Source organism: Aristolochia californica, unplaced genomic scaffold, assembly GCF_029961685.1.
Source record: "Aristolochia californica isolate CCGP_79_NKW_82.1479 unplaced genomic scaffold, dmAriCali1.0.hap1 SCAF_13, whole genome shotgun sequence".
Taxonomy (NCBI): Eukaryota; Viridiplantae; Streptophyta; class Magnoliopsida; order Piperales; family Aristolochiaceae; genus Aristolochia; species Aristolochia californica.
The window spans coordinates 27167213-27184250 of NW_027181804.1; the positions used below are offsets into that span (position 1 = coordinate 27167213).

Consider the following 17038-nt stretch of genomic DNA (forward strand, 5'->3'; position numbering starts at 1 on the left):
GGCCAGTTCATGTCTTACCGTTCCGTTATATCATATTAATATAATATCGTGTGTCGGTGTATGATGCCTTTATTGATAGGGAGATTGTCGTAAATCTGTCTAAACAATAACTGGATAATTTTACGTTTTTACTAATTTTTTCACATATCTTTATTATATGATTTTTACTATCATTAGGCATTATAAACACGTATTATTTTTAATTTTTAAATATTTTTATTTATTTATTTATTTTTAATATTTTCCTTTTTACCCATAAAGGTATTGGGTGGGGTTTTAGGGGTAATCCAACCTAAGCCGATAAAAAAACCCCAGATTCGGGTTTTTAATTTCACCCTAGGGAGAGCAAGAAAAAAAACCTGCCAGGTTTTCAGTCAGGGACGAGTTTTACCAAACTATATCCAAACCTAACCTGAAGCCGACCCATATATGAGACAAATAAAATGAGGTTGAGATGGGTTCAAATTAAGAAAATGATACGGAGATTGGGTTTAATTAGGGGTGGCATCGAGCCGAGCTATAATATAACTTTGCAGACAATAAAGGAAACTATACTCTGCAGTTTCAGTTTATATAAGCAAATATAACTTTGATATTCTGATCATGAGAGAAAATACTGCCTACCGTAGGTTTAAACGAAGCCCTTATTATACTGTCAAGGGGAAGAGGCCGGTATGTAGGGTGTCTTGCTTTTTCGGGGGATGTCGGACGACAGTCTCCTACTGCGGATGGATGTAGTCCCCCTTACGTTTTTCCGGTTGAGGCATCTTGCACTGTCAACTTACCCAAGACTGACGGTGTTCCTCTTTGACGTAAATTGCAAGAAGACCCAATTGCGAGACTACTACTCTTTTTCTGTTTCATACAGAAAAATAAAAAAAATATGATCACTCAACTGTACATTCAATATAGAAAAATGGAGAAGACCGCTCTTGGCCTAGAGGCACAAGATGAATGCAGTTATGGAATTGAACGTAAAGAAGATGGTACCGAGGATAATTACTGAGAGCTTAAGTCTATCCGTCCTCGAGCATCTGTTTATGCACATACATGCATGAGGTGCTGCAATACTTGTAATTGTATCTGTGAAAAGGGACTTTCTCGTCTAGAGAAGTGGAGCAGCATGAACACAATGTATCATCTGTTTTGCTGCTTTTGGCTTCTGAGCTTGTTGCAGTGCTGGTTTTAGCTTCTGAACTAGTTGCTGCAAGTGCCACTATTCTTTTCTCGGCTGCAGCAGCTCTTTTTTCCCTCTCTTCAGTCTGTCTCTTCTTAAGCTCCTCCTGATTTGGAAAGTGGTGTGAGATAGTCACTTCAAATATTAAGAAAATTACCCACACAAAGATTATATGGTAGTTACCTCCTTCGATATGCTTGCTCCGCCAGTATATTGTGACCATTTGAGAAGACCTGGAACTGATCTCTGAACCTGTGACATTGCAGGAGAATTTTGAGCAAGAGCCTCGGCCTCGGATTTAGCTTGAGCCTGCATGTTTAGAATTCAACAGTTCTATGTAAGTAGTCAACCAAGAAGAACAGTCGAGTAGAATTCAGTTTTAAAAGAAGATCCAAATGAATAATGAACCTGAGCCTTTTCTTTTGCCTTCCGTAATTTCTTTAACTCCTTTGCTTTTGCTTTCCTCTTGGCATCTTTCTCTATCTGAACAAACCAAGAAGCAGGATAAGATTATATGAGAGATTATTTTTTGCAATTAATTTTAATCCATTTTTTAATGAAAATAAGAATTATATTAAGCAAAGACTGCTGAGGAAGAGAAGAAGGAAAAACCAGCACTAACATTCAAGTAATTTTGGTTAGGCTTGCCAACCTCATTAAGAAAAAAAAAATTCAGAACAAGGTAGCGGAATATATTGAAGCTGCAATTACAATAATAAGCAAGACAAGGATGATGGTGGTAAAAACAAAAGCCATGATGTTAATCAGTATATATTGTACAAAGTGTAAGTAATGTAAAAGAACCTAGTTCATAGAGTCTAAGCTAAGCCTCATGGAGGAGGAAGTTTCACAAGTAGCAAACTCATAGAATAAACTGGAATGAATAGGACATTTACAAGAGGTTTGCTAATTTAATTTAGTAAGTTTAATATGGGCGTAATAGGGACATGGGTAGTTTAGTTTGAGTTTCATTCTAAGTATAATAAGTTTTTTTTTTATAAATTGAATGTGCAAGAGAGATAACCACTTGTTCTCTCTCTTTCCCTCTTTTCTCTCTCTCACGTTTTTCTTTCCTCTCCTTGTTTCACGAGTTCTCCTCTTTCTTGCATGCTCGTTCTCTAAGTTTTCACATGGTATCAGATTACCAGTCCAAACATGATGAGGAGAAAAAAGATGGAGACAAAAAAGGGGTGAAGAAGAAGATAAGTTTTTCCAGTTCATCAAAGTTTCTCCTGTTAGATAATTAATCTGTACTCTAGTGTTTCCTTCTCTGTTTCTCTAGTTTTTCACCTCTTTTGTTGTCTTCCTCTTGCTGGGGGTTTCTGCTCTTCCTCTACCTTTTTTGGTTTGCAATTGTCTCTATCAGTGGATTAGTCCATGCAAGAAGACACTGGTTCAACCAAGTTTGTGTCAATCAGGACTCTTTTGCTGGTGTCGACAAAGTTGTTTCTTGTAGGGTGGAAAAGCAGCAACTTTCTAAAAGTTCCCTCTATTTTCAGGTCTCTTACACCATGATTGATACTTCCAGAGAAGAGTCTTCATTTTAAGCAGCAGTAAGAAAATTTTGTTCGTCTTCTTCAAAGTTGCCTGGTTTCTCTTGGACAACAATTAATTCCAGGTCTTTAGGCTCTCCTATTTCTTCTCCTTAGAAGTATATAGCTTGTCAAGCTGCTGACTTCACAGACTTACCTTTTCTAATAGGGTTCTACTTCATGGATGATTCCTAGAAGGAGACCGCTTTGAACTTGTAATTCCACAGTTGCCTCCTGGTTTTCCTCCCTTGTTTTCTGAACTTAACATGCTTTTTCTGCTATTACAATCTGAAATATGAGGTGGTAGTTTAGTTTAGAGTTTGGATGTCAACTAGACCAAATCCTACCTACATATCTTCCCTTGCCAGAAAATCTCCACTATGTTTGCATTCAAAAATCTGTTTTGGAAGCTTTCTTATTGCAGGTCTCCTATCTCAAGTTTGTCAATGTCTGTCTAGATTTGCCTATCTAAGAATCCTTAACTGAGTTAGAGTCTAAGCAGAAGTCCCATTGGCATCCAGGTTTTGCTTTCTCATAATCTGGTCATACGCTTTACCTGGATGTTTTAGGCAACTTTTTTTTTTTTTCTCTCTTTTGGCTGGAATGTTTTATAGAGTCTTTAACTTTGGAGTTCTTTTAGACGAATGCTATGAGAGGAGCAGCACTAAGAGCCTTTTTACCTTTGTACTTGTTGTCTATTGGTAGCTGCTGAATTATTATTATTTTTGAAATGTTGATAATTTTATTTCAAAGAGAAAGAGGATACATAAACGGAGGCCTCCCCTAACAACAAGAGATTGAAGAGGAGGAGTGGGGGGGCAATTTAGCACACAAATTAGCAGCCAAATTAGCTGATCTAAGTACATCCAAAAATCAAGAAAAATTAGCCAATGACGCCAAGGGGGGAAAGATGAGGTGGAGCACCATCTGATGATGACTTTGGAGTTTCCCTCCACGATAAGAGGACTTTCGATGCGATCATGAAATAGATGCAAGTCGTAAAGGAGTCCAGAGAGCTCAATAGTGTTCAAGTCAACAATGCTGAGAGGACTAGAGCAAGAGATAAGGGTAGTGCCTACCGGATATAAAATCACCTCGCCAAAACTAGCTAAACCCAGGTTCCCGAAGGCGCTACCATCAAAATTAAGCTTATAATAACCGGTGGGAAGAGGCATCCAAACAGCAACCCGGCGGGGAGCAGAGGGGACAGACATCTGAATAATAATCTTCCAGTTGGTGCAGGTAGGGGGGCACAAGAGAGGCAGGTGAATTCTTTCCAAATGTGAATCCAGGTAGAGATGAGCCCCGAGGTAGTAAAGAAAACCTCAGCAGCAGAGCGGAAAGCACAGTCAAACCATCTGGAGTTCCTCTCCTTCTAGAGACACCAAGGGACGAAAACAATGCAAGCAGCTAGCAAAAGCTTGCAAAGGCTGAGAAGGCGGCTCCCAGAGGAGAAGGTTGTTGTTAAATTATTGTTGTGGTTAAAGTTTCTATTCATAAACAATAAAACCTTAGAAAATTTTCTGAGGTGTGATTGCTGGGATAGTGTCGAAAGTCTTGAATTTTGGTGCCATACCTGATGAATTACCTCTCTTGGTATTTTCCCTGTGTGTGTGGATGAAGTTGATTTTTCATCACTTTGATGCAATGCCTATAGACCCACTACTTGAAGGAGCAGGAGAGTGCCTAAATCCAGCTTCAGTCAAGTCAAGTTAGTTTCTTCTTCACTCTTAAAAGTGGGTAGACTCTTACTACTGCCCTTAAAAGTGGTGGTTTTGCCTTTGTGTTTGAGTAATGTCTCTTAACTTGTCTAAGACATAGTTTGACCAGTCTATAGAGTTTTGTTGTTGGGCTAGAGGAGATGATATCTTCTCTCATATTCTCTTTGTTCAAATTTGGTTTCTTTGTCTCATGGTGCCCTGGTTTGAGGGGAGATGTATAGAGTACTATAGTGGTGGTGAATAGTGAAACCAGTTCAAGTTGCCAAAAGTGGATGTGAAAAGAGTTGATCATGTTGCTAACCAAAGTCGAGCTGCCGAGACAACCTAGTACAAGGGAGAATGAAGAATAAAGAACTGGGTTAATCAACAACAAAGTGGGCCAATTGCAGAAAGGACCCGTCAATCAACAATAATGTGAGCCAATTGCAGACATAAAGCTTTTCCTTTCATGCAAGCTGGAGTTAGAAACTCTAGCTTGAGGGGAAATGTGAAAGAGCCAGGTTTCATGGAGCCCAAGCCAAGTCTCATGGAGGAGGAAGCCTGATAAGTAGAGCAAGCTCAAAGAAGAAACTGGAACGAAAAAGATGTTTACAAGAGATTTCCTAATTGCGTTTTATGTCTCTTAATGTTTAATTTAGTAGGTTTAATATGGGTGTAATTGGGACATAGGTAGTTTAGTTTGAGTTGCATTTCTAAGTGTAATAAGATTTATATAAATAGAAGAATGAGAAAGACAACCATACCTTCTCTCTTTCCCTCTTTCCTCTCTCTTAGTTCTTCTTCACCTCCCTTGTTTCATGATTTCTCCTCTTTCTTGCATGGTTGCTCTCTAATCTCTCACAAAAACAAACATCTATATGAGATTCCTATGGCTGCCAACCGAATTCAGCCTTAACATGATAAAACACATAATAGTTTAACGGTGGGTAGTTTTGCTTTAAGTGTCATTAGTTACAATTTGCTTTTCCCATATAAGCACTATTTTTTGGTAATAGCACCAGATGCAATAAAGTCACAAAAAAGTCGCACAATGAACAAATGAACAGAAGTTCTTTGTCTGAAGGCAGTCTAGAAGATTAGTGGCCACTACTAACATAACCATTATAAATTTTTACAGATGATTCCAGATACCCTTGTCTACAGCTGCTATGCATATAACCTTTGCCAAGTCCGGTAGTACCAACAAGACATGGTATGTCAGACTGATTGGGTGGACAGTACAGCAGAGGGCTTGGAAGACACGACTTAAAAGTACAAGAAGGGGAAAAAAAGCGGAAAGAACAACAACGTTCAAATCAGATATTGACATATTATGACAGGGAAGACTTTCACACATTTAAATATCAGTGTAATGGAAATTTCTGGTGATGGTAATGCCATTTTATCTTCTGGATCATAGCTCTAGGACTCAAATCAAAGTTTGCCTTCTCTCCAAACTATGCGTTTCTAACTTTCTGTGGCCTGAAATTTATTTAATTGTATTGACATTTAAACGCTGAGTGAAGTTTAGATTTCTACTCTTTTACTAATTTTTTATTTGGTACTCACCATTAGAATAATAAAAAAAAGATAATTTGATTTTGTTTGACAACTTCAGATATGTGATGTCTATGATCACCCTCACATTATGAGATCAATCAGGTTATAGAATTATAATAAAAATAAACTATCTTTTCTTTTTGAAATTTATGGTGAGGGGGATCCTCAACCCTTAGGTCAAAGGGGATAGGAACTTAATTCCAATCATTACATGATAGCAAGATATACTGTTGGCAGATGTTAGTGTAGTATGCCATGAAAGAAGTGTTTCAGTCTCCAGGGTGGAGTCTTATTCTAAAGCAACCTATAACTAAGAATTTCTGACCTGACACTTCCAGGGTAACCCAAAAAAAAAAAAAAAAACTGACATGCTTCAGATTAAATAAAGCAATGCAGTTCAGAATTATCAATTACCTGTTTAGCTGCTTGAGCCTCTTCCATTTCCTTAGTCAGTGGACTAGGCACATTGGCAGATTGCCAGTCCCACTTGTCAAGGTTTAAAGCCATAAACCGCCTAAAATTATTCCTTACTTCCTTGTCTGCTGCCACAGTATATGGTGTCCTGCCTCTTGCATCCTTAACACAAGGATCTAAACCCTGTTCAAGAAGTTCCAGTGTTCGCTGGGCATTCCCTGATTTAGCTGCATCATGTAGAGCTGTTCCTTCATTTATCTTTGGTGCTTCAAGAACCACTTCCACGTCGCATGGAATAGCCATTGTATCGGCACTACTGTGGCTTGGACATGCATCAGGAACTTTCTCACTGACAACATGATCCCTCAATAATTCCTTTTTTGGATTATGATGGATTTCTTCATAACTAATTGCAGATAAAAGTTGGTCTTCGTTTTGACTAGGTGAACATCTTTTACAATCCATCTCGTAGAACACTAGGGTCAGATGGTTATAGATGCGCTTTGCTTCCTTCAAGGTTGGTCTACGGACTGTCAGTGGCACATGTCTTACAACACCATTCTGGTGACTGAAGAGTGGCTTGTCCCCATCATAGAACAGCTGGCGATTGTCTGAAGGAGCATAAATAAAAATACAAGATGATGCAATGAAATAAGCTCTCCAAGAACCAAGTAACTCTTGAACTTCCTTCAAAAACCAAAAACAACAACATCGGTTAGCATAAGATGAAATTGGTTTGTTGAACAATTCAAAATTGCATAATGTAGCACCAACCAATATTTCAGTAAAAGCTATTGAAAACATTTATGAAAGCGCACCAGCATGCCCAGCTGTCCAAATATGAGGTTGATTATTATTTGTATAGCTCAAGGGATTTGCGTTTAAGTCATTTTAGTATGTTATGGACACCACTTTTAGCTATACTTACATACAAAGCTTTAAATGGAATTCATTTTTAAAATATGTGTTAGGAGTAATGCAAAGAAACTGAGGAATTTTACCTTCTTTAGAGCAAGCTCATTATGGCGACGAAGAGTGGATCCTGCAGACTTAGCAGCTTTTCCGGTTGCATCTTTAGCAGATTGTTTTTTGCCAGCCCTTGCCCTTACAACATATCTGTGTAACAGAAATGAGCCAAAAATGGTTAAGCAGACTGAAGAGAACAGAGTTTAAAATCTCCATAGTGCAAACCAATAAGAGATTTAAAACAGTTTTCAAATTGTCAAAAGATCATATAACTTGTCTTAGAACAAGCATAGTGAGAAAGAGAGAGAGAGAGAGAGATTCTACCGACCTATGGAATGTTTTGTGAGCAACAATAGAATTTCCATCAAAGACGCAGCCAGCAAAGTGTCCACCACTAGCAAGCAAAGCAATTCTTAGATGAGTTTTATGCCGTGGTTCAGAAACCAAACTGGCCAACCTCTCAACTATCACCTCTTCCATTGACATATATCCACCATACTCCTTGGGGATTAAACTGTCATGATCAAGTGTCAAACCTTCAGATTCATTAGCAATAATACATTTCCAAACAGAGACTATTTCCCCTGAATTCAGACGGATTAACAATTTCTGTTTAGTAACTTCTGATCCTTTTACACCAGTATTCGGCAACTCTCCTTCCTCAACCTCGTCGTCTGACCCAGATATACTTGATATATCACAAGCTTCCAAGAGAACCCCACTCGACAACTCATCAAGTTGATCTTCATTTATAGTGCTTTTTCCAGCAACAGTCAGCTTGACCTATAACAGACAGTAGAGGAAGGAAATACTTTCAGATGCACACTTCAATAAATAACCAAATTTGCCGACAGAATATTGTCATATATAATGTGAGAATTTTTTTTATACACTTACAGCTGACACAATACTCACACTCTTGAATTATTCAACAGACAACACCAATGTAATAATAATCCGAAGTCATTAATACATCAATGTGGAGAAAGGATAACTCAACTTCTTTATGCCCCTGAACATAACATAATGTTTCTTGTGGAGACACCAGTATGCCACCAATCACCCAAGTGTATATTCGGTGGCATAGGGCCCCACCAGGACCTACCACATTATGTTTAGGTGATTTTTAATATTTATAATTTCTGTATTTTATTTTTATTTATTTTGTCTTCCCTGATTTTAGGAGATTTAGCAGTTATTGATTTTATCTAGTTTTGAATTTTGAATTTCCATCTTTTTGTTTATTGATTGTAACTGGATGGAAAAGTGATTGATGATGAAATAAAAAATTTCCTTCTATTGTGTCCTCCCTTCGCGATCTTTCTCTTCCTCTCTATTCTTCTCTTTCTTTTTCTTCTCAATTTCTCTTCTCCTTCTCTATTTTCCTTCCTTTCTTCCCCAATTTCACCATTAGAGTCATTAAATCACAGCATCCCTCATCAGTTTGGTATCAGAGCCAAAAGATCCCATCGGCGAACAATCATCTGCAACAGCAACCAATTTCCCTATCGCCGACCCAACCCTCATTACTTCAAATTCGGAATCCAATTTCCCTATCGCCGACCCAACCCTCATTACTTCAAATTCGGAACCCAATTTCCCTTCCTCCCTGATTTCCTCTATTTGCCTCCCTTTCACCATCAGAAGAAGCAGGCAAAGAAACAAAAAAAGAAAAAAGAAAAAATAGAGTGCTTTCTGTTGCCGATTCCAACCAATCATTGTGGTCTATAGAGAAGTTGACCGATTCTCCTCTGTCCTTCAGGTCTTCTACCGCTAACCTCCCGCCGAGCCACTAACTTGCTAGTGTTTGTTCTGGGCTTCACTTGCTAGGATTTAATAAATACACGCATTTGCGTAGTGGTTGCATCATGTTCGAAATTGCGTCATCTTCCGTTGTCGACAAAAAAAATTATACCTTTAAACAAATCTTGGAAAAACTAGGCTGTTAATGATAGGCTAACAGCCTTAGAAATTCGGTCAGCCAAAGGGAAAAGCCTTGTAGGGGCTAGGTCTCCTAGGGGTTATGATATTGAAGATGTGGAATTTATTCGTCGTCGTGGAAACACATTCCCTCCTTCTAGGAATCATGCATCCTATGTCCTACACCAAGAGGGCCTGAAGACAAAATTTTAAAACACATAAAGGTTGAAGCCCTTGAATTTGATGGCCGTTTGGACCCATAGGTATTTTCTACATGTGTTTGTGAAGTGGACTGATTTTTCGAGTGGAATGAATTATTTGAGGATACGAAGGTTAGGTTTGCCAAAATAAAAATTGTTCAATTGTTTTGGAAAATGTTGAGAAGGATGTTGCCAAAAGGTGTGACGCACCTATTACACACTGGGTAGAAGAAGCTCAAATTACAGACTAAATACCTTCCTCCCTCCTATCAAAGCACTCTCTTAGATCAATGACACAATCTTAGAAAGTGGAATAAGTCAGTCACTGAATACATCACTCAATTTGATGAGTTTTGGATGCGTTGTTTCGTCATTGAGGATGAGGTGATCACTTTGAGTCGATTTAGAAAAGGCCTCAATGACTACCTTAGGCATGACATGCTGCTTCGAGGTGTCACGACGATGGAAGATGCCTATGCACTTGCACATAATTACGAGCTGGCTTCCAAGTTTCCACCAACACATGGGTTTGACACCCGTCTAATGCCTTTTAGGTCCTCCACCGTCAATTCTCAAGAGCCAGGAAAGTCAACAACGCGCCCCCACCCCCCCCCCCCCCCCCCCCCCCCCCCTCTGTTGCAATTCGAGACCCCCATGTTAGGAATAGGGAAGGATGTGTCCAAATTCGGTGTCACAAATGCCAAGGATTTTGGCCACATTGCGTCTAATTATAGGACTAAGGCCCTTCTTCTTGAGGATCAAGAGTCTCCACAGAAGAATGTGGAGTACGAACCTGACCCTATCGACTTTGATCTATAAGATGAGACATGTAAGGATAGTTCGGCCGCTTTAAATTGCATCAAATCTACCAACACTCCCATCCCCATAATGAATATTTTATGGTGTGCGTTGACTAAGCCCAAAGAGTAGGATGACTGGCATTGGACTCCTATATTTCATACTTACATTAAGTGTGGAAACAAGGGCTATAAATTCATTATTGGGCGGTAGTTGCATCAATGTTGTATCATCCTGCACTGTTACCCACGTGGGCCTTGAGACAGTTCCACGCCCCAAACCTTATCGAGTTTCATGGGTCAATAACACTTCATCTCAGTCGAAGGGCAATGTTTGATTCCAATTCAATTCCTTGAATACAAGGAAGATATCTGGTGTGATGTGATCACCATGGATGTGGGTCATATTATCTGTGACTTTATAATCTGGATGTCACAATTTATGGGCACTCTAACATTTGTTTCTTTGTGTTTAAATAGAAGACTATCAACTTCAAGCTGCTACCACCTAAGCCCGTCACACAGGGTAAGGGACAATTGAACGCTCAAAAGAAAACTTTACACTTCATTAGTCCCAAGGATTTGAAGCAAGAAATACTGCATGAGTGTACAGTTTTTGTTATGGTAGCCCGTGAAGCCCATGTGCATTCCTTTGATGATCCCCCACCAAAGGTTGAGCTTATCTTACATGACTTCCAAGATGCCTTTCCCCAGGATCTTCTAGATGCATTGCCTCCAATGTGTGATATCCAACATACTATAGATTTGGTGCCAAACATGAGACTGCTGAACTTACAACATTATCGAACGAATCCCTCTGAGCATAGTGAATTACAACAGTGGGTAAATGAGCTTCTCTAAAAGGGATTTATCAGGGAAATTTTAAGTGTTTGTGTTGTGTCACCCTCTCTCATACCTAAAAAGGATGACACCTACAGAATGTGTGTGGATAGTAGGGCCATCAACAAAATTATTGTGAAGTACCGCTTTTGAGGTCAATCTTTGAAAAGATAGTGGCATTCATCTACATATCTATCAAACGTACGCAACACTTTTATGAGAATAATGACACAGGTGTTTCACTCACTCCTTGGCAAGTTTTTAGTAGTCTATTTTGATGATATCTTCATCTATAGTCGAACAAGAGACCAACACCTTGACCATCTTCGTCAAGTTTGCCACACACTTCAGGAAAAAAAAAACTTCATGCCAATCTTCAAAAATACTCTTTCCTGACTGACAAAGTGGTGTTTATGGGTTGTGGTTACTCTTGCTGGTATTATTGTCAATCCCCAAAAAGTGCATGCAATCGTCGAGTGGCCAAAACCTTCTACCATTCATGAGGTTCATAGCTTCCATGGTCTTGCCATTTTTTATCGATACTTTATCAGAGGATTCAGTACCATCATGTCGCCTATTACAATTGCATGAGAAAAAGAGAGTTCTCGTGGTTGAAAGTTGCCTCTCATGCTTTCCCAGAAATAAAAAAAGTATGACAGAGGCACCTATTATGAGATTACCTAACTTCTCTAAAGTATTCAAAGTCAAATGCGATGCATCAGGAATAGGAGTAGGTTGAGTACTAAGTCAAGAGTGATATCTGATCGCATATTTCAAGGAAAAACTTAACGATGCCAAACAAAAGTACTCGACCTACGATAAGGAATTCTATGCGGTTGTACAAGCTCTACAGTATCACTATCTACTTCCACAAGAATTTGTCTCGTACTCCAATCATGAAGTCCTTTATTCTCTCAATTCTCAAAGGAAACAAAATTCTAGGGTTATGGGTCAAGTACCTGCAGGAATACACTTTTGTCTTGAAACACCAATCAGGGAATGAGAACAAAGTAGCAGATTCAATTATTGTTTGTTTTGAGTGTTTCAGTTACTGGTTTTGAGAAGCCCAGAGACGATTATGCTTCTTACCCATAATTTGGTAGCATGTATCCTGAGTTTTGAGGGGGACAGCGGCGTCTCATTGATGATTTATATCTTCAAGATGATTATTTATTTCACATAGACAAGCTATGTGTTCCCCGTACATCGTGCAAGACTTGTTAATTTTGAAACTCCATGCGGGAGGACTTGGGGGACATTTTGGGCACAATAAAACAATTGAGGAGGTGAAATGTCGATTTTACTGGCCTAGCTTAAAAAGGGACGTCGCCAAACTGGTTGGACAGTGTAAGACATCAATTAGCCAAACATAAGAAATAAAACACTAGGTTGTATACACCCCTACCAGTCCCTACATGCCTTTGGCAAGACCTCAACATCGACTTTGTCTTAGGTCTTCCTTGTACCATTCTGAAACACGACTCTATCTTTGTTGTGGTGGATCATTTTCCAAGATGGCTCATTTTATCCCTCGTGCTAAAACTTCCAATGCCTCTGCAATTGCTCGACTATTCTTTGATGAGATCGTACCTATTCTCTCCATGTTAGGGTCTCTGAGTCCGCCACTTCATTTGCACGTAGAGTCCAGGAATTGCATGTTGAAGTTAATAAACATATTCAAGCAAGTAATGCCCAGTACAAACTTTATGCTGATACGAACAAACATTATAAAAAATTTAATGAGGGTGACTATGTCAAGGTTCGAATTCGACTAGAGCAGCTGCCTTCAGGACACACACGAAAGTTGCAAACTCGTAGTGAATGACCATTTAAGGTGCTGAACAAAGTAGGATCTAATGCTTATGTTATCGGCTTACCACCTAATTCAGTAATTAACTCCACTTTAAACATTGAGGATTTGATAGCATACAGGGGCTACTTGTCCATTCCAGCTGATACGTCCGATACAACATCTATCCCTACCCCTCAAGTTCCACCACATCGTCCGATACAACATCTATTCCTACCCCTCAAGTTCCTCTGAACCCTGCTCCTCTTCCTCTTTTGCTAGCACAAAAAGACCATATTGATGTTATTTTAGATGGAACAGATGGTTCTTATCAGGAGTGGTGAAGTTCAACATTTCTTAGTTCGTCGAGTGGAGCTCCAGACTCAAACAACCCTTGAATTTCTGGAGAGACATTGTAGCACTTGGATCTAGATTTGTTCAAGTACTATCAGAGCCACCAGGAATTACACACTAAGAGAGTTGGTGGGGACACCAATATGCCACCGATCACCCGAGTGTATACTCAGTGGCATAGGGCCCCACCAGGACCTAACACATTGTGGTTGGGTGATTCTTCATTTTTATGATTTCTTTATTTTATTTTTATTTATGTTGTCATCCCTAATTTTAGGAGATTTAGTAGTTATTGATTTTATCTAGTTTTGAATTTTGAATTTCCATCTTGTTATTTATTGATTGTAACCGGATGGAAAAATGATAGATGATGAAATAAATTTTTCCTTCTACTGTTTCCTCCCTTCCCGTTCTTACTCTTCCTCCTCTCTATTCTTCTCTTTCTTTTTCTTCTCAATTCCTCTTCTCCTTCTCTATTACTCTTCCTTTCTTCCCCGATTTCATAGTCAGAGTCATTAAATCACAGCATCCCTCATCAGTTTCTGTTCACTAAGATCACCTGTACTTATCTATTTAAGTCATCATGTGTGATTCACTATAATGATTTAAAAGATTAAATAGTTTGAGATAAGTTGCCGATAGTTTGGGATCTCAAGATATGAACATTTCAATCTTATGACATAACTGGCTGCTGTAGTCACTCCAGCCAAGGTCCTTATGTTGTCATCCCTAATTTTAGGAGATTTAGTAGTTATTGATTTTATCTAGTTTTGAATTTTGAATTTCCATCTTGTTATTTATTGATTGTAACCGGATGGAAAAATGATAGATGATGAAATAAATTTTTCCTTCTACTGTTTCCTCCCTTCCCATTCTCACTCTTCCTCCTCTCTATTCTTCTCTTTCTTTTTCTTCTCAATTCCTCTTCTCCTTCTCTATTTCTCTTCCTTTCTTCCCCGATTTCACAGTCAGAGTCATTAAATCACAGCATCCCTCATCAGTTTCTGTTCACTAAGATCACCTTTACTTATCTATTTAAGTCATCATGTGTGATTCACTATAATGATTTAAAAGATTAAATAGTTTGAGATAAGTTGCCGATAGTTTGGGATCTCAAGATATGAACACTTCAATCTTATGACATAACTGGCTGCTGTAGTCACTCCAGCCAAGGTCCTTATAGTAGATCAGCAATATGGGTTACCTCCAAAAGTACACAAGAAAGTGACTTCCTGGGTTATTGATATTTTATTAAGGAATATATGTTTTTTTAGCACAACAGCCACAATTCAGCTAGAAATAGAATGAGTTTAGAATAACATGGTAGAGGGCTAGGTTCTGACCAAAAGCCTCACAAGCTAAACTGCTCCACCAGCATATCGATTAAGTTCAATAAAAGCTAGCCTTCTAACCAAAACACTCATCTTCACCAGTCATAAAAATAATATGAAATCACTTCAAACTAGCAATTTTAATACTTATCTTGGGCAAGAGACACTCTCAATGTTCTACACAAAGTTCAATGTACCCTGGCTTCACTTCCTCCAGAGCAATTGAAGTCTCGGAGAATTCTAATCTCCAGCAATGATACTTTTTTGTAGTAAGGACTGATAATTTTTTTAAGAATGTGGCGTGCCAGTTGTGTCACTGGTATCAATTTTCTGCTCTTAACTTGCTTTTGTCATCTTGACCAAAGATGTAGACTCAAATTGTACACAAGAGGATCACTTCTATAGCACAACCAAGGTCGGATATTTTACAAGACATCCTTGACCTGAAAAGAATATTTTAGACTAAGAGAGTTCTTGGAACATAAAATACTGCTCCCAGAGAAAATGTATTCTTTAAGCCAGTAATGTACTTTTTAAGACAGGATGTCCTCTTCTGAGTTATTTTTCTAGTCAACTCACTACACAAGCTTTAGAAATCTGTACAGCTGGCTGGAAGCCACAATTTCAAAAGAGAGATTCAATGAACTAATATGTACATATTGCGGGGGGTTTGCAATAAGGTGTGGCAGTTAGCCTAAAAAGTGATATGAGGAGTTAATGGATGAGTTCTTAATGTTTATTACCCAGAACTCTCAATCTCACACAACTAGCGTGAGAAGTGGAACACAAGTACAAGCCCAAAATAGTAGGACTTCTACACACCAACAAAAGAATTTACTATATCACAGACTCAAACTACAGTATCAGACACAAAGGTGTGAAATGACAAGAAGAATTTTTTTTCAAATAAAAGAGTATAATTTTCATGTATAAAAAAAAAACAAAGTACAACTTTCTCCAATTTTTCACTTAGAATAGGAATGTATTATGGGGTGTTGCTGATTTTCCATATTAAAAATACCAATTCTTCTTTTTATTTTCATATTGCAAAAGATGAGACATTTGCTATTCCAATTTTCCTCATAGAAGATGAGAATGTTATGAATGATGCAGATTTGCCAGATTAAAAGAACCAATGCTTCTTCTTGATTTTATAGTTACAAAAGTAGAGTTAATTTACTAAACCTTTTATCAATCACAGGAAAATTACCTTTACTTAACCAAGTGCCATCTCCTCTTTTAAGAAAAACAGGATTTTATCTAACAAAAAAGAGTGATCAGGCATTGCCTTAGTGGCATCAAGGCACCTAGCATTGCCGTAGTGCCACTGGAAAATCCAGAAATTGAAGTTTCTCCAAGGAACCAGAAATACTCCCAAATTAAAAGGATATCACTCCATGCACTGAATGCAATCGAAACAGAGCATTTGTCTATAAAAGCTCTAACTTCATCACTTCTGACTTTTTAACTAATAAATTCTTCTGCCTCTGACTGAAAAAGTAAAATCAAATTCAGGTTGGAAACTTGGACTAGTCCATCATTCTACATAATTTGTCCACATTAAGGGTTACGACTATTGATTTTCTGAAAACAATAGGATCTTAAGCAGAGTGGATTATTTCCTTCCCACAGTGATGAGTATAAAAACTGGAATTTTCAGTCCATCCATTCTGCTGCCGTACAAATTGCGAATTATTCTCCTAATATAATGGAACCGCGGCCTTCCACTGTGGAACGCTCACAATATCGGTTATATTTTCTTACTGTGATTCCAGTGGGCAAAAAAAGTACATATTTCAAACAGATTGAATACAATAGAACAATTTAAAGATAATAATGCATCTCCGACCTCAGGTGTGCCACCAACAACAAAACATTAACGGAGAATAGAAATAAAAATTTTAAAAATTAATGAAAACAAAATCAAGAACAATACCAACAACGATAAAGAGCAAAGTTACCAACGTTGAAGCGATGGAAATCGGATTTGAAGTGAGTACGCTGGTCTAGAAGGGACTCGAACTCGGCCCTACACATATTGCAGGACCATCTAGGTATTACAGCTGCCCTATTTAATTGCTCCTCGTCGTCCGTCGAGCCGTTGACTGCAGTACTCGCAGAGAACTTCGGAGGATAGACATACGCCTCAGTTGAGGAAAGAGGCGATTGGATTCTATCAGAGAGAAAGCAACAGCCACTGAAGAAATCAGCAGGAAGATCAAAGAGAGAACGAGTCCTTAATTCGGGCAGGTTAATCTCGCTCCTTGCTGCTCTTGCCATTGTTTGCTAGAATTCAACTCTGCTCACCCAACGGGAGGAAAACTGCAGATCATAGCAAGTACGGTTCCAAAGTTCGAGCTTACAAAAGACAGCAATCCAACATTGGTGCTAACTTGGTGTAGAAATAGGAAAAAAATCAATTTTCTTTTAATTATTTTTAATAAAAATATATTTTTAA

At 38.4% G+C, this 17038-nt stretch overlaps 1 protein-coding gene across 2 annotated transcripts; it reads right to left on the reverse strand.

Annotated features, from left to right (window-relative positions):
• Window positions 1–529: 529 nt before the first annotated feature.
• On the reverse strand, window positions 530–16932 carry LOC137948188 (uncharacterized). 2 transcript variants are annotated; one of them, XM_068794179.1, is made up of 8 exons: window positions 16546–16932; window positions 7678–8132; window positions 7385–7499; window positions 6384–7070; window positions 1586–1660; window positions 1361–1486; window positions 1004–1283; window positions 530–855 (listed from the first exon to the last, which is right to left on the reverse strand). In XM_068794179.1, exons 1-7 carry the CDS (start codon window positions 16858–16860, stop codon window positions 1017–1019), a joined length of 2040 nt encoding a protein of 679 aa, XP_068650280.1. In that variant the 5' UTR covers window positions 16861–16932; the 3' UTR covers window positions 530–855; window positions 1004–1016. The 2 variants fall into 2 exon arrangements, with proteins under 2 accessions (XP_068650280.1, XP_068650281.1); XM_068794180.1 differs by having other exon boundaries at window positions 991–1283.
• Between the last annotated feature and the right edge of the window lie 106 nt (window positions 16933–17038).